The sequence below is a fragment of the Balaenoptera acutorostrata genome, chromosome 13 (assembly GCF_949987535.1).
Source record: "Balaenoptera acutorostrata chromosome 13, mBalAcu1.1, whole genome shotgun sequence".
In the NCBI taxonomy this organism is placed as follows: domain Eukaryota; kingdom Metazoa; phylum Chordata; class Mammalia; order Artiodactyla; family Balaenopteridae; genus Balaenoptera; species Balaenoptera acutorostrata.
In genome coordinates this window covers 76,915,282-76,934,272 of record NC_080076.1, presented here as the reverse complement: position 1 = coordinate 76,934,272, position 18,991 = coordinate 76,915,282, and the positions used below count along the sequence as shown (strand labels likewise).

Below are 18,991 nucleotides of genomic sequence, written 5' to 3'. Positions count from 1 at the left end.
CCGCTGCTGGAGCACCTACGGGCCAGGAGCCCCAGCCTGCGGGGCCTGACGGCTGGGGCTGTTCTCGCACTCGGCCACAGCAGGCCCTGCCGGGGCTTGGCTGAGGCCACCCCGAGCCTAAGAGGAAGAAGGGCAGTGCCCCGGCCCCCGCCACTGCTGCCCTCCCTCCCCCACCCCCTCCAGTGCAGGCCTTCCTCCTCAACGGGGCCCTCTGCAGGCTTAGCCCTCAGCCCTCTCCCCTTCCTGGCACCAGGGCTGAGAGAGGTCTGCTCCTCCCACAGGCCCCTGGCACCCCTTACACATACAAGTTCATGGCCAAGCAAGTCCAGGCCACAGAATGGCTCCGGAGGGGTCTGTGGTCAGCCACGCCACCTCAAGGGCAGTGTTGGCACCATGGGGTGGACACCTCCAGATGCTGCCCACCAGGCCCACAGAAGGACCAACCCAGCGACCCAACTCCTGATCCTTCCTCAGCGACCACTTCACCTTCTCTGCTGAGGCCCCGACTCAGAGGCGCCCGGACTGAGCCAGCCCACAAGCCGCTTTACAAAGGATCGTCTCCCTCCCTCACACGGGAAAAGCACAGCAGGGATGAGTGGCAAGAATGTACCTATAGATATGTACATACCACAGTGCTGTAATTTTGTATGTAGCAATCATGTAAAATACATGTATGGATTTTATAATATACATATTATATATGAATCTATAAAGGCATATTTTTAGAAAAACAGCGCACCACTGCTTCTTTTGAAAATAGTCTAAGAATAAAATGAATTTCTACAGAGCTTCCCGCCTCAGTCACTGGGTACCCAGAGTGGGTGTTTGGGCAGAATGCAGCTTTACGTTTTCGAACCGTTGGCTGGCTGGCTGCGAAAAGGCAGTGATAGTGAGTCACCCATGCACCTGGGAGGTCACTTCATGCGTTGGTGCAAAATCAGTGGTTTCAGCCAGGAAAAGGCACCTCCCCTGGAGAGTGGAGGCAGCCCATCAGTGACGGCTGTTTTGTGAGCAGTGACCCAAGGCACCGTGTCTACGCCCACCCTGGCCCCGGGCTCCCTGCCAGCGCCGCAGCTGCCCAGCTACAGGCAGACCCTGCCAGCACCGCTTACCAAGCCGTGAGCAGGTCCAACAGCTTGGCAGAAACTCTGAGGCAGAAAGAAATCACTGTAGGCAAAGCTTCCGCTGTATCCTTCTGGGCACACGGAGAATAAACATGGCATTTCCCCTGGCATCTTACCACGTGTGCTGCCAGCCAGAGGGGAAGCTCAACCCGGACCCACCTTTTCGTGGAGAAAACAAACTTGGCTTCTGAAAGCATCCCTGAGCCTTGATGGGCACCTGTGCAGGACTCAGACCAGAACAAACAAGAGCTGGACACAATGGGTGGGAAGCAGCCAGCCCACCCAGAGCACAGCTGGAGGAGAGGAAACAGACCCTGGAAGAAAATCTGGCAGCTTGAACCTTTATTTTTAGTATTTTTTTAAAAAGCATAATTAGAAACTTTCAATACAGAAATAATCCTAGCAAACCATTTAAAAGTTTTGTTCAACAGGAATTTCACATCAGGTCCACCAGGACACCGGTCCAGCCCTGAATTCCCCCTCCCCCACCCCCCCCATTCATGCGTGTGACATTCAGCGGGACAGGCATGCTGTCGTCACCAAATCACCCCACCACCTGGGTCTGGATGTCCAGTTGCCAGAAGCCACGGTGGCTTCTAGCCTGGGCTGGAAACTTCCAGGACCCCCCTCCTCTTACTGCTTGAATTTGCAAGCACTGCCACACCAGTGTCACCTCAGAGCCGAGCTGTGGCCCACCCAGGAGGCCTGAGCTCTCCACACCCTCCATGGGACCTGTGGTCGCCAGGACGGTCCTGAGGATGGAGACCACGCTGTGGCTCCCAGCACCCTAACCAGACAGGGCTACCTGCTGTCACCCCACAGCACCGCCTTACCAGGCCCAGCGCTCCCACTTCATCCTGTGGCTCCAAAGTGAAGGCCTGTCACGCAGAACTATGGGCTTTTGGCAGTTTGGGGAAGTGGAGAAGAAACCCCCAGTTTTTATTGATTGAAACCCCATTAACAGTGACGTGGAAAATCTGCAGTGAGATCTGTGATGTGATTGTCCAATCAGGGCTTGGCCTGGAAATCACCTAGGAAAGGAAATCTAGTAAAACACATCATGGTGTTGAAATAAATTATTCCCAGGTTACGTGATCCTTTTAGGGGAAAGGTGAATGAAGCGTCTCAAGGGGGTGGGGGTGACAGTCATCAAGTGCAGACGACCCTGGTTCCTCCTCCAGGGCACCACGGTGGGTCAGAGCCGGCTCCCAGCCCCAGCGGCCATTCCTTCCCACTCACTAAGAAATCCTCATGCTACCTTTGTACTAAAACAGTCCTGTCAGTGATCCAGGGCTGCCTGCGTGCAGCTCAGAGACATTGTCCCCACAGCCCAGCGGCCCCTGGCACCCACTCCCCACACTCAAAGGTGCCTGGGGCTGCATCGGAGACCCAGGACTCAGCGGGAGGCCCTGGACCGACAGAGACCGGGGTGGGAGGCCCCTCCTTTCCCACCAACAAACCACCGGGAAGGCAGAGCCGCTCGGCCAAGAGCCCAGCTCCACGACGACAGGAAGCCATTCACTTTTTCTGAAAACACTGGACCCAAAGTGGGGCGGCCACAACTTTTGCTGCTGTGCCAACCAAACCTCAGTAAGAGAAAAAGAGTATGAGGAACTTAATTCATTTGATTTGGCTTCATTTTTCTTTATCTGTTAAAATGATGCTCCTTAGTCCCCCTGCAAGCCCATCCCTGCACAAACACACCCCTACCTTTCGGTTGGAACCAAAACAGGTTGGTATATAAATTAGAAGCCACGGCTCCCCTGGGTTTGTAGCTCAGAGGCATCTGGAACGCAGGACAAGAAATCCGTTGGCCAAAGGGCAGGAGTGACTCCTTCTGTGGAAATGAAGGGCCAGGCCTCTGATGGGAACCCCAGGCCCACTTCAAGGCCAGGTTTCCCCAGCTGCCAGAATGGTTACAGGACGGGATGGGGAGAGGAGGGAGCTAGGCCGGCAGAGGCCCTGGACAGGGGTGAGCCCCTACATGCCAGGGACAGACACCGACAGCCTGCAAGAGAGAACGAGTCATGTGGAGCCCACTTCACCAGCCCAGGTTGGCAAAAGGTATGTCTAGAACGTAATCCTGTCCCCTCAGGAAGCTGCTGGCAGTAAGTTGGGGTCGGGTGGGGAGGGGGCGTCGCAGCAGACTGGCATTAGGGAGGCAAGAGCCAGAGCAGGACAAGGGTGATGCGCTGGTTAAAGCAATATACATTATGTACAAACTCCGGTTAATCAGTCCGCTCGGCTGGCAGCGTCCTCGCCGGGCCCAGGCGCCTTGGCCGGGGGGCAGGGGCGCCAGAAGGGAAGGGCAGGCTGTCCAACACCTTCTTGGCACTCAAGGGGGGAGGGGAGGAAGTGCCGATGGCGCCTCCCGGTACAAAAACGTGGAGAGAATTCTTTAAATAACGGCACGAAACAGTGTCCCCCGAGGAGAGGAGCCCCCTGGCCTGGGGCGGGGGGAGTGGCCGCAGGGCAGTCTCTGCAGTGGGCTGGGGGCATTAGCAGCAGCGTTTCTTTCGTTTACTGTTCTTCGTGAGCTTCACCACATCGTTCTGTTGTTGCTGCTGCTGTTTCGCTAAGTTGTCTTTCTTTGCTCGGAGGACCAGCTCTGTGATGCAGTTGAACATCTGTGAGGGTGAAGGAGGCAGGGCGGGCCTCAGACCAGCGTGGAGGCCCCATCACAGCGTGGCCACTTCCCTGCCTCCCCGGACCCAGCTTTCTAGTTCTACTGGTGAGTTTTTTTGTATGTGTATCTTCAAACCCTATCTAGAAGGAGGTGGTGAATTATAAAGGTCAAAAAGGAACAACATCAAAGACCTTTGAGCTACGTCTCAGGGAAGGGGTTTTCCAGTCTTTCTCTTAAAGAAGAAAAAACTCCTTTCCTTCAGTTGGACTCCGGACAACACAGATAAAGGTGCCCCTGCGACGGACCAGAAGCACCCAGAGCCGGCCCACTCCATGCTACCTCACTGCACACCCTGCCTAGAACCTTCCCCGGACCACCCCAAGACCACCCCACAGCTCTCCTCCACTCCCGGGAAAGGTAGCAAGTACGTGACATAATTTGCTTCACTCATTCCCGCAACCCGGGAGGCAGAGGCTCTCACCCCACCCCAATCAATCTACACAAGGAACACTGGAGCGTGGAGAGGACTCAGGGCCCTGCCACAGGCCCCTAAGTGGAAAAGCCCACATTGTGACCCTAGCCTGACGCGGGCACCCGGGGTCCCTGCATCAGGCAGCCCGAGCCCAGAATGCAGGTGATTCGGTGCCCCTGGGCTCCACACCCCACGGGCAGGACCCTCCCGAAGCCACGAGGGCAGCCAGCCTGGGCTTGTGGCAAAAGGTCCTGCTTTTCTCCAAAGACTCACAAGCGCTTTCCAGCAGCCGCAGCATTAAGTGACAGGAGGCTGCCCTGGTCCAGAGGGCCAGCCAGTCTGAGGGGATGTGCATCCCCAGAAGCCTCAGGGGGCTCGCCCGGACACCCACCCGAGCAAGCTCTGGAGGCCACAGGAAAGCTAGCTGGTCTCTGCAGGAAGCCAAGGCCCCAAGGAAAGCCAGAGAGCAGGAAGAGGTGACAGTGGGGAGGGCAGGGGAGGGACGGGGAGGCAGAGGACCGAGTGGACACCGTGCACGACTGTGGTGTGGAGCTCGTCATAGTTTGACTCAGCTTCTCACGAGCTGGAACCTGTTTCCCATTTGAAACATGGGACTAATTTACCTCAGAGGACTGTTGAGATATGAGGTGGCACCTGTAGAGAGCCTAGCTCAAGGCCTAGCACACACAGGAGGCACTCAATCAACGGCCGTTACTGTGACGTTTTCTGTCGGCCACCTGGATGCCCCGGGCAGGCCAGGGTGGGGCAAGGAGGCCGTGGTGGTGGAGCAGAGCTGGGCTGCGCTCACCCCCCGCCCCTCCGGCGCAGGCCTCACCTCCTCCACGTTGACATTCTCCTTGGCGCTGGTCTCAAACAACTGGATCCCCATCTGCCCGGCGAATTTGTAGGCGTCTTCTGTCTCCACCACCTTCCGCTCAGGGTCGTCATTCTTATTCCCCACTTCAAGGCAAAGCAGGGTCAACCCAGCCCCGTGGGAACGCCCTGCCACCCTCCACCCCACTGTCTACCCTGCTGGGTCCAGCCTCACCTAGTATCCGGCACACGTCATCACAGTTCTGGTTGATTTCGTGAAGCCACCGCTTGACGTTGACAAAGGATTCAGCGCTGGTGACGTCATAGACCACGATGACCCCGTGGGTCCCCCGATAATACCTGTAGGACCAGGGTCTGCGTCAGAGCTTCAGCCTAAACAAGAGTAGCCCCTTCACAGGACCCGCCTGCCCGCGTCCAGACAGCGGCTGGGAAACGGCGAGGGGCGAGTGCTTTCCCCCAACACGCCCGGTGTCTCCTCTCCCTCCGGCCTCGGCTGGACATCCAGAGCCCAGCCAGCAGCTAGGACGCCGGCAGCACTGCTGCTCATGCTGTGCCCCAGGCACGGTAAGTAGGGAGCGCTCGGCCCTGCGGTGGCCAACCAAACTGTTCAGAGGCTGCCAACAGCTTGAAACTTCTTTGAAGTTTTATTTTTAAAATTCAGGCAATGTTCGCATTTGATATATTACCACTGTCCTCTTTTTAACATTCAAAACTTTTTACTGTCCTCAAATCTGTCATAGTAAAATGCCATTCCAAGAACACACACCACTTGTGAAGCCTGCCAAGGTCTGTTCTCACTCCCCTGGGTGCAGGTGGGCACCTCCTCTCCTGCCACTCCAGGCTCATCCAGGCCGGGGGGCAGGTAGGGCATGGAAATGACCTGGGCATCAGGACGCATCCAAAAGCACAGACCCCGGTGCCTAAGGTCAGCTGGAAGGTCTGCAGGGCAGGAGGATGTGAACATTCCCCTCCAGACACCGCATCCCCCTTCACTCACATGGTTCAGGAGGACAGATGGAGGACATCAACCCTGGAAGGAAGAGGAGGACAGAGCCTCACACTTCTCCAGAGAGCCTTCACTGACCCAGCGGCCAGGTGACACCCCCTGCCCTGACACGTCACATCACCCAGCGCTGCAGAGATTCTCACTCAGCAGGGGCTTCTGAGAACAACGAGGGTAAGAACCACTGCCTGCAACAGGCTGTGCTCACAGGTAGACGGGGACTCCCCCCCCAACCCAGCCCATAGCGCCTCCGCCCTCCCGGGGCTCATCAGGGCCCCAAGCCCGTAGGAAAGCGGCCCCTCCCAGGTGGCGGTTCTGAGGCACCACAGGCTGCACGAGGATGGAGCCGGCCAGGCTGGCAGGTGCAGCTGTGTTCTCACCTGCCTGCCCATCAGCACTCTGGCCGACTCCTCATAGTCGAGGCCCGATCACAGGACACAGGTCAGACGAGCTCCTTCTATGAAAGGCTGTGGGGCCCTGGGAAGGTTACTGCGTGCACCTCATGGCACCTCGGTTTCCTCAACTGTAAAATGGGGGTACTAGGACTTAACTCTTGGGGTGGTTGTGAGGACTAAGGAGATAATACATATTTCCACAAGGGCCAGCTCTTTATTATCACTATTACTATTCCTTCAGTGACAATCTGGGCCCCCGACGCAGATGGAAGAAAACCAAGGGACAGCACGGCAGGCAGCAATGTCAGCAGCTTCCCCAGGCCGGCCACCAAGGCAGTGAGAAAAGGCCAGCCTCTCTCGCAACCCCGGCTCTCCACCCTCAGACACCCGCTGATGTCCCCCAGGAGCTTTATCTGCCTGCAACTCTGCCTTCCTGGGGACACAGCGCCCTGCCCTGGGGAGCCCGAACAATCAAGCCATCCAGGCCCTGCCCCTCCCTGCCCCCTAAAGCACCAGGTCATCACCTGGGTCCACCTGGTGGACACCCACCTGAGCAGGTGCAGGAGAGCATGCCGGGAACTGGTGAGGACAGATGATTGTCCCCCGCCAGCAAAGGACATGCGAGCAGTGGACTGTGTTTCCAGACCCTCCTTTGCTGAAGACAGCTGAAGATGCCAAGAAATGCCTGCAGCCGCGGCCCCAGCACAAGCCCCCACTGCTCCCCGGGACCCTCCGCCTTCTCTGGGACCCAGGCAAGGGGGTGTCACCCGAGAGAACCAGTCCGGAGCTCAGAGCTCGGGCGAGGAGGGCACCGGCGTGCTGGGCTTCCACCTCCTCCTCCATCAGTCATCACGTCCACGCACCACAACTTGGCTCTATGCCAGCACAGCGCCAGTGCTTCACACCCACGACCTTACTGATCTTTGCCACACCTGGTACAAGACAGGAGGGTCACCACGTCACCAGTGAGGACGTAAGGCTGAGTGGAGTGAACTGCTGCAAGTCACAGCCCGGGCCTGAGCCCAGGGCCAGGTACGGAAGGGGCTTCCCTGCCTCCGCCTCGCTCTCTGCCCTCAGCACCCCACCCCAGCCTGCGCCCCCAGCCGCAGCTCAGGGTCAGTGAACCCCAGCCACCAGGAGGCAAGAAACAGTGAGGGGGACAACAGGGTGTTCTCAGCAGGCTAACAGGATGCAATTTTAGTTTTTCTTTTAATGCCCTGAATCAGGAAAGGCCACGTTATTGCCCCCAGATTGCCCCAATCCTTGGAAGAGAACAAACTCCTGAAACAAACTCCAGACTCCTTCCCTCAGCCCCCAGGCAGGCCGGCCTGCGTGCGGCACTCCCCGTTCTCGTGCAGACCCAGATTGCCTGCAGGCAGTGGAGTTCTCCTCCAGAGGATGAGGGAGGCAGTTCACCCTCTTCCCGACGCCCTGGAAGGAGCTGACCTCAGGATGGCCGGCCGGCCAGGGCCGTGCTTCTCTGCTGAAAGGTCTCAGGCTCCCCCACCCCACTGCCCTGCCTGGAGCATTTCTTGTGGCCACAGGCCCAGTATCCTCGGGTGCCCTGAATTCCCTGACTGGTTTTAACCCACAGGAGGCACCAGAGCATCTGCTGTCTGCCTCAGCCCCAGTCCCAGTCCCTTGGCGGTGGAGGGCCAGCAGAGAGCAGGGCTGTGGACCAGTTAAAGGCAAGAGCTTTGGCATCAGCCAGACCTCAGTTCAACTCCTAACCAAGCACGCTAGGTTACTTCACCCTCTCTGGGCCTCAGTTTTCTTGTCTGTAAATTGGAGATACTCACAGGACTTTTTATCAGGATTAAATGAAATGAAGCAGGTAAAGTCCTTGGCGACAGTCCCGGCCCAGAGTAAGGATATCTGGGGTCAGTGCCCATTCCTCCCGACCCCGACAAGAGGTCTTGGTCTTATTCAGGCCTAGATGCTTGGGCTGCCCAAAGTTCATGATGTCTATCCTACCCCAAGGACCCCCTGACCCCAGCTGCCCTCCTTAGCTGAGGCCTCTCTGGCAGCTGCCAAGACACAAGGGGGCTCAGGCAGCTCATCGGGAAGTAGTTGCAGAGACCTGCCTTGGGCAGCCCCCAGGACTGGGGACCCCCGGGGTCTCGGGGAGTCACAGATCACGGCACGTGTGCTCACCACAGGGCTGGCCCAGTGACAGAAGCCCCCCCCCCCCTCCAGGCCTGCTCAGGCTCTGGCCCCTTGAAGCCCCTTGACCAGGGCCACCCACCCGCCCAGCCGGCACCCCTGGACACCCCGACACTCCCAGCCACCACCGTGGGGGCTTTTCGGCCCTCACACTTCCCACCCCTCAGATCCTGAGCCACCTCTGGATGGGTGGCCAGCCGGGGGTCTGCCCCATTTTCACCCTGCTGGGAGGAGACAAAACTTCCTCGTGCCTTCCCAAGAGCCCCACTCACACAGGCTCTGCTGGGGAAGGCAAAGGAGAGGCCGATGGAAGAAGCGACTACTCCAGGCCAGGCGCTGGCTCCTGCTCTGCACACACCCCAGTGTGGAGCCCAGGCGCTGCCCATCACAGGGAGCAGGACCCCCTCGGAAGCTCCCTCGTTTGTAAAACAGGGATGATGAGAGTACCAGCTGCAGGGAGCTCAGTGGAATCATCCACGTTCACACGTGGATGTCCCCAAGCACACGGGACTCGGCATTAAAGCAAATCCCAAAGACAAGCCCTCTGGGAAACTGAAGCAGAGCAAAAATGTAAATTCCCAAGTGTCTGCCTTCATAGCCCTGCTCTTTCCTGGAACCTGTTCCATTAACCAACAGCCACTCCACAGGACCCCTGCGGTCTGGAGCTCCAGCTAGGTTTCCCTCCTGTTTACAGCTAAGAATCACAAAGGTACTGCAGCAGCAAAGGAGGACAACCCTCAGCGTGAGCTGGGTTCCCAGCAGACAGCTTTGGGGAGGCGGAGGAGGGGCCGCCCAATGGCCTCCCACCTACCAGTGCTCCTTCCAGGCCTCCCAGCAGAGAGAAGCCCCCTCCCAGAAGTCAGGGTGGTGACGGGAGCCTGCACGGCTGACCCCACGACCCCGGCTGTCACAGCTGACACCTAACAAGAGCACTGTCATTGCCTAAGTGTTTCACCACCTGGCGAAGCCAACATCACCACTGCTACCCCATTTTAAAGACAAAGGAACCAAAGGCCAGAGGGTCAGCGGACTGGCGAGCGCTGCCCCGCCCGCCCCAGAGCTGCCACGCCACACCCCCTCCTCTTCTTGCAGCCTCAGGAAGAGGAAGGGCCCCACTCGACGCCACCCACTGCAGCCGGCAAGGAGCTCACCTCCCAACAGACGCGGGGGCCCGTCCCAGTGGCATGTCTATCGTGACCCGGCACTAGTGGCTAAACTGTGTCTGAATGTCGGTGGCAAGGGGTCTGAGCGGGAGCAGGGCTGGCCTGACTCACGTGGAGGTGATGGTGCGGAAGCGCTCCTGCCCGGCCGTGTCCCAGATCTGCAGCTTCACTTTCTCCCCGTTGATCTCCACAGTCCGAATCTTAAAATCCACTCCGATCGTGGTGATGTAACTGCCTGCACACACACAGATGTTAGCAGGGCCCACAGGCCACCCTGGTCAGACCACGCCCTAAATGGCACAGGTGACCCTGGGCTCCACCATCCCGCCCCGCCCCGCTCACTCCAAGTGCCTGGAGGACACAGCCCTGAACAAAAAAGACAAAGTCCGAGCCCCAAGGTGAGGGCAACAGACAGGATACAATGAAACAAAGTGATAAAGAAGACAATTTCAAGAGCAAGGAGTGCCACAAAGGAAATAAAACAGGGGACGTGACTGGGGGGAGGGGACATGCCCCTCTACTAGAGTGGCCCGGGCACGGACATGTTCACTGTGGCCTGGGAACGGTGGGAGCCTATGATGCATTCCGGGCTTCTCTTTTCTAGTCCCAACATTTTAAATGACCCACAAAATTAACTTCCTAAAACATAAGTCATATGCACACTACTATATGTAAAATATATATATCTATGTACAAATAAAATAGATCACTAATAAGGACCTATATATATATAAAACAGGAAACTACTCAATACTCTGTAATACTCTGTATGGGAAAAGAATCCAAAAAACTGTGCATATATGTATATGTATAACTGATTCACTTTGCTGTACAGCAGAAAGTAACACAACAGTGTAAATCAGCTATACTCCAATAAAAACTAAAAAAATAAAACTAAGTCCCGACCTGCAATTTGAAAAACACTGCTCCAGGCAGAGGAGACAGCAGCAAACGTAGCAGTGGTGTGTGGGGGGAGTGGCCTGAGGTCAAGCACACGGAGGGAGGCAGGTTCGGGGTGGAGGTGAGCAAGGCCAGATCTTGGCTTTTGTGCCATTTTCAAGAGCTTGGACTTTCTCTTGTGTTTGTAACAGGGAGGCATTGAAGGGTTTAATCCAAGCATGAGCTGCATTGTAAATAGCTCTCCTGGGGCATCTGTGTGAAAGATGGAGTTAAAGAGAATTTTTGGCAACAGAATAGTCCTGTCCAGGCTTACAAAGGCCCGAATGCTAGAAGAGCCCATGTTCTCACTCCATTTGGAGCTGACAGTGTGACCCGGTGCCGCAGACATGACACACACACAACTAACTCTATCAAGTGTGTAGAGTGGATAGGAAAGGTCAAAGTTCAAAGTGGGGTGGAGATCAAGGAAGGCTCTCGGGCGCAAGTCACATTTAGACCTGGCTTGAAAGAATAGGTATGATTTCAAAGGTTGAGATTAGCGGGGGGAAAGACATCCCACCCAGAAGAAAAGAACTGAGGCAGCACAGAGGACAAGGCGGCATCTGGCTCTCTGCGGGTACTGGATTACACCAAGGAGAGCAGCCCAGCACCTAGTGCTGTGGGCACTTGATACACAGCTGATGGCTGAATAAGTGAGCGAGCTAGTGAAAACACAAAAAAGCATGAACAGACAGCATGAGGTAGGAAGATGGAAAGGTGAACTGAAGATAGATTATGAAGGCCAGTGGTTTTCAACAGAGGATTGTTGAGTCCCCCCCCCAGAAGACTTGGCAATGTCTGGAGACATTTTTGGTTGTCACAACTGGGAGGGGGAAGGGTGCTGGCATCTAGTGGGTGGAGCCCAGGGAAGCTGCTCAGCATCCTTCAATGCACAGGACAGTCCCCACAGCAAAGAATTACAGGGCCCAGAGCGTCAGTGGTGCTACAGTGGAGAAACCTTGCTGTGAACTCTGCTCACTTAAGAGAGGACCGCTGAGGTTTTTAAACAGAGGAAACCCTGCCAGAGACATGCATTAGCAAGATGAACTCAGCAGTCTGGTACGGGATGGGCAGGAGCTGCTGTAATGCTTCAGGCTAGAACTGACAGCAGTCTGAACTGGTAGTAGAAATGGAAAGGAGGAGAGAGGTTGAAGGGAACCCTCCAAGAGTTGAGAGCTGACAGGAGGGGGGAGTCAGAGGGACATAAGGAGGAAGAGGAATGTTTTCCAGCACAGTGAGAAGTGCCCACTAGTCACCATTCTCGAACAGGAGACAACAGCAACGACAAACCCCTGGTGTTTACTGAGAGATTACTTAGTCCTGGGGAATCCTCGCAGTAACCCTACGTGGGAGGGATGGGGATCAGTCCCACTTTTAAAGATGAGCTGAGACTCGGTCACACTCATGGTCACATAGAGAAGACAACTCTTTCCAATGTCATGCCGCCAGGGGTGTGCAGGGCCACTGTCAGGAGAAACCCACCTCTCCCTCCCTCAAGAGAGAGGTGTCCACCACGTAATCACTTCCTAAGTGAAGCTCGCCCCTCAACTGCATCACGGGAATTCCCAGAGGTAGTCACACATCAGTCCTCGATCAGAGAGGCCAAGACAGCCCGAAGCCTCTGCACTGAACCTTATGTGCTCGACCAATGAAAATGTGCCCCATTTCACCAGTGATCAGGGAAACACAAGATTGAACGAGCAGCACTTTTTGCCTATCAGCTGAGCAAAAATGAACACCACTAAGACCTAGTACCGATCAGCATTGACAAGGGGCTCTTTAGACCCCTTCAACTTAGTACAGCTCTGTGAAAGGCGAACTGGCAGTACCTGTGAAAACTTTAAAAGCACATACCCCCTGACCTAGTAACTCCACTTCTGTGCAAGAATAAACACAGTGTGTCCCAAGAAATACAGCACCACTTAAAACAGAGGCAACCAGAAAGCATGCACGCATCAAGAACACTGTTTATGAACCATGTGCATCCCTGCACAGCCCAGGAAGCTGCGCAGCCATTCAAAAGTACCACAGGTCTGCATGTAGACGTGCAAGGATGATCCTTGATATGCCGAGGGGAAGGCAAGTGGCCGGCCCACAGCGTGTGGAGTTGAGGGAGAGACACACCACACTGAGCAGAGGCTACCAGGGCACCCAAGGTCGGGGTGGGGAGCAGCGCTCCTTTTTCACTGTACTGAGCCTTCCTGTTTGACACTTTATACAGGCATGTCCTAACTTGTCGTTTTTTCTTTCTTTTTTAAATGTTAGGACACAAAAAAGACCCTGAGTAGAAAAAGGATGGGCCTGCAGAAGGATTTTTTTGAACAAGATAGATGAAGACCGACCACAGAGACTTCTAACCTATGCCCCCTCCTCCTCCTTCCCTGTCTGGCAATCAGAATGAGGACTTTTCTGATGTTAGGCAGAGGCCAGGGTGTTCTGGCGCCAGGGGAAGGGATGTTAAAACCAAAACACCCGGCAGCATCCCAGGGACACACTCACCTGAGAAAGTGTTGTCTGCAAAACGTAACAGTAAACTGCTCTTGCCGACACCTGCAGGGGAGAAAGCAGGAGATGAGAGGAGGTCCGGGTCCCCACTCCAACCCCTACCCCTCTTCAGGGAGATGGTCCCAAGTCCTAACTCTTCAGAGGCACAGCAGCACCCATATCCCTCCCCAACCAGCCTGGCACCAGAACACCTCTCCCCTTGGATCTCTGACCTCTTCCTCCATCTCAGTGTAAGACACGAGCTGGGCCTGTGTGAGGGCCAGGCCCAGCAACCCCAAGGAAGAGACCCAACGACGGACACGAAGCAGGGGAAGGCCAACCAAGTGATACTGGTCCCAAGGTGTGTCTAGAACGTAGTCCCTGGAAAACGCACGTCACACATGGAGCTTCGGTTTGGTGAGAGACAAGGGGCTGCCTGGCTGCAAAGCACCCTGGAGATCCTCAGGGCTGTTCTGCACACGAAGAAGTGAGGTGCAGACAACTCGAACCGACTGTCGGCCACCTTCACCCCGGCTGATGCCACGGGTGGCTGCATGGGCGGCGAGGGGGGCGTCCGCCTGACACCCCTCAGCCCGACAGCTCAGGGTGCTCAGACCATTTCACTTCCCACAGTCTCCTGTTCCAAGAACAGGCAGAACCCTCGTAAGGGTGGCTTCCCTTTACTTCAACACACGGCAGCTTTAGCCTCCAGGTGCACCTGTCCTGTGCCCTGTGTCCTTCTGTCCCCACCCCCGCCCCCCCCACCAAAGCCAGCTGGGTTAACCGAGCACAGAAGGAAAGCACTAGCACACGTAGGGCACTGCGTGTGGCCGGCGCTTGGATGTTCCTGCAAGTCCAGCTGCATCTCTTAAGATGAGGTATCTGAGGCTCCAAGAAGCTACACGTCTGGTCTAGGGGCCTCGGCAGGGGCGTGGAGCTGGATCTGAATCCAGGGCTGTCCACCCTGGAGCTCCACGGCTCTTGCCAATACGTGCTGCTTGGGAGGTCTTCTTGCATCTGCTTCGGGAAGTGGAACAAAAAAACCCAAAGTGGCTCCTGTGTCCCATGCCTGTCAGAGTCTTAGCAGCAGTGCTATCAAAGCTAGACGAGTGGAGATCTTAACCCAGGGTCTCAGACCCCACGCCTGCACCCCCAGCTGAGAGCGAACTTTGAGTGTGTGTCCCTGGCTGTGGGGAGGAGCCCGTGCGCTCACCAGATACTCAGAGGGAGCTGCTGCTGCCCCATCCCCGGCTGACCCCGGCGTCCTCTCTGGGCAGTCCTCTCTGACGATCTCCTCTGGGGACCTCTCCAAGTGGGTGAGTCGCCCAGCGATGCCCAGAACTTGTCTCATGGAGTGAACCAGGGTCTGACCGTCCTGAAGACAGGCTGGGCGCAGCTCTGAGCAGACAGGTGCCGCGGCCCCGGTCCCCGCTGCTCAGCCGCAGCCTGCCGCGCTGGGGCCACTTCCTCTGCGAGGCTTCCTGCCCAGCCTGAGGAGAGCCCCAGTCCTGGGCTAGTCCCTCACGGCGCTCTGCCCAGCGCCAACACCCCATCGGCCCCGCCGGCTCCTTGCTTCCTCCTGGAGCCTCCTGGCCCGCTTACTCAGCAAAAACCTTGTGTCTGGGCCACTGGGCCATGAGTTCCTCTAGGAAGGAGGTCTTGCTCCACTTGCCCTGCATGTTCACGGGGCTGGAAGCTGGGCCCAGCACTCAGTAGGGGCCAACAAAACACTGTTTAGTGAATTTATGACTAAGCCAATGCCAATCACAGACAGCCATGCTACCCAACGCTACGGCTGCAGCAGTAAAAGGAGTCCAAGCAGTGGTGGTCAAACTTTCGGGGGGTGGCAGAATCCTTTTTTTAAGTTAAATGGTATCTGACTCGCATACGTCTAAGGGCGGGGGGTGCTCTCTGCGTGAAGCAGGTGTCCCCCCAGCTTGGCCTCTCCGGGTGCCCTTCATTCACCCCAAGCTCATCTGCAGAGCTGCTCAAAACCACTACAGTCACCACGTCAACTGCTGCTTCAGGCCAGCACCCACCTCTGGCCTTGCTCTTCCCCCTGAAAGGAAGGGAAACCCACCCAGAGAAACACCGTTTCCTAAATATCCCTAAAGAAGCCACCTTGGGAACACACACTGCTACCATCCACCCTGCAGCACCCACCCAGGGGAGGAAGTGAGGGGTACCAATCTGCCTTAACCACAGCCGAAGTCAACAGCTTTCCAAGGGCCATGTCCAGCACACACCCCAACAGGCCAGCCCCATCATCCTCGACCCTGCAGAGAGCACAGGCCCTGGCCCTTGATGCCTCTTGGTAGCGGGGAGACAGATTCTCTCTGCAGAAACCTTACCCACCACTCTCAGTCACCACTGCTCTCCCTGCATCAAACTCCTTCTTGCCCCTGCCTTCTGCCTCTTGCCCTACACAGATGCTCTGGTCCTCAAAACGCCTCCACAGAAGCCCCCACCCTTGGCTGTGCTCCTCCCTTGGGCTCTAGTTCCCTCATCCCTCTTTGCTTCAGTTCTAGACTGTTGGAGACCCTTAGACCTTTGAGTAAAGTGTTCTCAGGTTTACTCCTGGCTCAGGAACTAATTCCCTGTATAGGCTCAGACAGGTCTCCCCCACCCCGAGCCTCAGTTCACTCATCTGTGAGGTCGAAAGCTTCAACTAGACCTTCAACAGCCACTGCAGCCTCCGGGTTCTAAGGATGAGTCTGGCTGGCCCCATGGATCGGACGAAATGCTGTTACAAATCAGAGCCAATGTCAGAAGAGCATAAGAGAAAGTATACAAACTTAGGCACAAACAAGAGCTGCAAAATCTGAGGGGATGTATTCCAGAAGCATGTACAATGTGGCAGAGTGGGAAAAAGAGCTCTAGATTTATACAGAAAGAAACTAACACTCATTGAGGGCCTACTGTTTGCCAGGCCCCACACCAGCTGCTCACAAAGCATCATGTGCATTAACTCCTGGCTTTGCCTCTGAAGAGCTGTGTGACTTGGGGCAAGACAATCAGCTACTCTGAGCCTTAGTTTCCTTATTTGACAAACCACACAGGCAACGTGTAAGGATCAAATGAGAGAGTGTCTATGAAACCGTTTGAAAAACCTTAAGGAATCATCACATAAGGAGCCAGGTTCAGGGGAGGGCGTGATGTTAGTCTCCTTGCTCAGTTGCCAAAACTTAGTTTGAACTTCAATGGCTACCATCTCCCAGCCTCATAAACATTGGGCTTTGAGTATCAGCTCACTGTCAGGAGAAATTAAACTGTAAAACATCCGTCTCCTCTACACAACGTAGTCCTACACACTCGGACTGAACAAGGAACCAGGTCACATAAATCTTGACCCAGTGAGTCTTCTCCCACACCTAACTTCTGAGTGAAAAATCAATACACCATGCAAAATGTACAGTGAAAGCGGCCAAAACCATCCCCTGGGTTTCACCAGGGAGAAAAGCCAATAGGGTGCATCTTCTGGCTAAGCTTATGCTTTTCATTTTTGTATATCAACACACAGGCCCCAGATGTCTTGCAGAGGGATAGGGACCCTGACCATGGTGGCCTGACTTTAACTCGAAAAGGAGAGAAATCACCCTGGTGCCAGCCCCTCAGAACCAAGCTGAGGGCTGAAATCAAAGCCTGAAAGGCATAAACCTCAGGACCCCATGAAATGCCCGAGGCCATCTCCAAGAGCGAGGCTACACAGCTTGTCTGGTTTTCTTTCATTCAAATCACAATGAATCCATCCTCCTCCACCTTTCTAACTCCTCCCCCAGCCACAGCTACTCTTCATCTCCCTATTTAGCCCCTAACTTTTCTCCCTTCCACCAGCAGCCTCAGAAGCCTCAGCCACCCTTCACCTGATCCAAACCACCAGCCACGTCCCAACCCGGCTCCACGGTGAGACCACGACCCACCCACCTTCCTGGTCCAGCTATGACACTGTCACAGCACTCCCACATCAGGGTCTGACAACCCCTTTGATTTGGTCCCCTCTTTCCTTAACAATCCATGGGTTCCACCACCAACCTGGCCTCTGCCTCCAGTAACATGACACTGCTGCCAACACTCAACTCAGGTCTGGTCTATAAGTCTGGCACGTTCCCAAGCCTCCCTCCCCATCATAAAATCCCAACACCTCAGCTATGCTCCCATAAACCTCCTGGGGCCTGCCTCCCTGACCCCTTGGTCACCCCATAAACCTGCTTACCTGCCACACTCCAAACACCTCTAAAACCCTCCACCCTGGGACTTCCCTGGTGGTCCAGTGGGTAACACTCCGTGCTCCCAATGCAGGGGGCCCGGGTTCGATCCCTGGTCAGAGAACTAGAGCCCACACACATGCCGCAACTAAGAGTTCGCATGCTGCAACTAAGGAGCCCGCCTGCCGCAACTAAGACCCGGCACAGCCTAAATAAATAAATAAATAAATGTTAATTTAAAAAAACCTCCACCTTTTCTCAGAAACCAGCCTATCTTTTCTGAAGACACTTGATATTCATTCATTCATCCAATAAGTATACATTAGGCATCTACAGGGTGTGAGGCACTGCACTAGGCACTGGAGAGGGAGCTAGGAGCTCTACAGGAGTGTATAAATGGTCAGAGCACTTTTGTAATGTTGGCCAACACCCGTCTACCAGACAGTATGTAACAGCAAACACACACTGAGCACTCACTATGTGCCCGGCTCTGTTGTGAACACTGTGTGTGCATTATCTCGTTGAATACTCAATCAGCCCAGTGAGGCAGATCCTATTACTATTCCATTTTACAGATGAGGAAATGGAACCATACAGAGGTAATAATGCAGCAGGAATGTACCAGGCCCTGAGCAAAGTGCTTTGCCTGTCTTACCTCATTTAAATCTCACAGGAATCCCATGAGGCAGGTTCTGGGAATATGCCCATTTTACAGAGGAAGAAACCGAGGCTTACAAAGGCTACTGATAACACATCAACAGCGAACATCTACCTGGAGCTCACTTTCTGCCAGGTCGAGTGCTAAGCACTTTTCCAGCTGTATCTCATCCAATACTCACACCACCCAGCGAGGCAAGTCCCCACTTCTCAGATGAGGGAACTGAGGCTCGGAAAGGCGAAACAACTCGCCCAAGGTCAGAGTGAGGAAGCTGGCAGTCCCAGGACTTGAACCCGGGTCCCTCCAACTCCAGAGATCGCGCGACTTGACCAAGGTCATACGTGAGGCAGGGGCCGGCGCGGCGAGTGGACCGGGCGCCCAGCCCCAAGCCCCGCGCACCCGGCTCCGCAGCCCGGCACCCCAGCCTCACCTCGGCGCGGCCCGGAGCCCCTCCGCACGCCCCTGGGGCCGCCGGCCGCCCCGCCCGCCCCGCGCGGGCCGGCACCTCCCCGCCCGCCTGTCCTCCCCGAGGCTCCTGCGGGCCGCGCCCGGCAGGGCCGACGCCGCCTCCGGCCGCTGCGGCCCTTACCGCTGTCGCCGATGATGAGCAGCTTGAAGAGGTGGTCGTAGTCCCGGGCCATGGCGGGTGGGGGAGGCGAGCGCTAGCGGGCGGGGTCGGTGCTGGCCTCGCGATCCGCAGCTCCCTCCGGGCTGCTCCGGCAGCGGCGGATCCACTTCCCGAACAAACAGCCGGAACTGACAGAAACACCTCCCTCCGCTCCCCCCTCCTCCTCCTCCTCCTCTTCAGCAGCCGCCGCCGCCGCCACCGCCTCCCTCCTTCCCGCCCCGCCCCGCCACTGCGCAGGCGCAGCGCCTGGCACCGCCTCTGCGCAGTCGCGGTCGCGGCCAGCCGCGCCCTCTCCGC

At 56.2% G+C, this 18,991-nt stretch overlaps 2 protein-coding genes across 3 annotated transcripts in view; one reads left to right on the top strand and one right to left on the bottom strand.

The window, feature by feature from the left end:
- The window catches only part of LOC103010337 (BICD family-like cargo adapter 1), a 123,610-nt gene that overhangs the window by 95,980 nt on the left and 8,639 nt on the right, over positions 1-18,991 (top strand). The gene's annotated exons all lie outside the window — the stretch shown is intronic.
- On the bottom strand, positions 1,450-18,881 carry RAB35 (RAB35, member RAS oncogene family). Of its 2 annotated transcripts, XM_007170912.3 has the most exons (6): positions 18,656-18,863; positions 13,219-13,269; positions 9,892-10,015; positions 5,271-5,395; positions 5,058-5,182; positions 1,450-3,751 (listed from the first exon to the last, which is right to left on the bottom strand). In XM_007170912.3, exons 1-6 carry the CDS (start codon positions 18,705-18,707, stop codon positions 3,623-3,625), a joined length of 606 nt encoding a protein of 201 aa, XP_007170974.1. In that variant the 5' UTR covers positions 18,708-18,863; the 3' UTR covers positions 1,450-3,622. The 2 variants fall into 2 exon arrangements, with proteins under 2 accessions (XP_007170974.1, XP_007170975.1); XM_007170913.3 differs by lacking the exon at positions 5,058-5,182 and having other exon boundaries at positions 3,645-3,751; positions 18,656-18,881.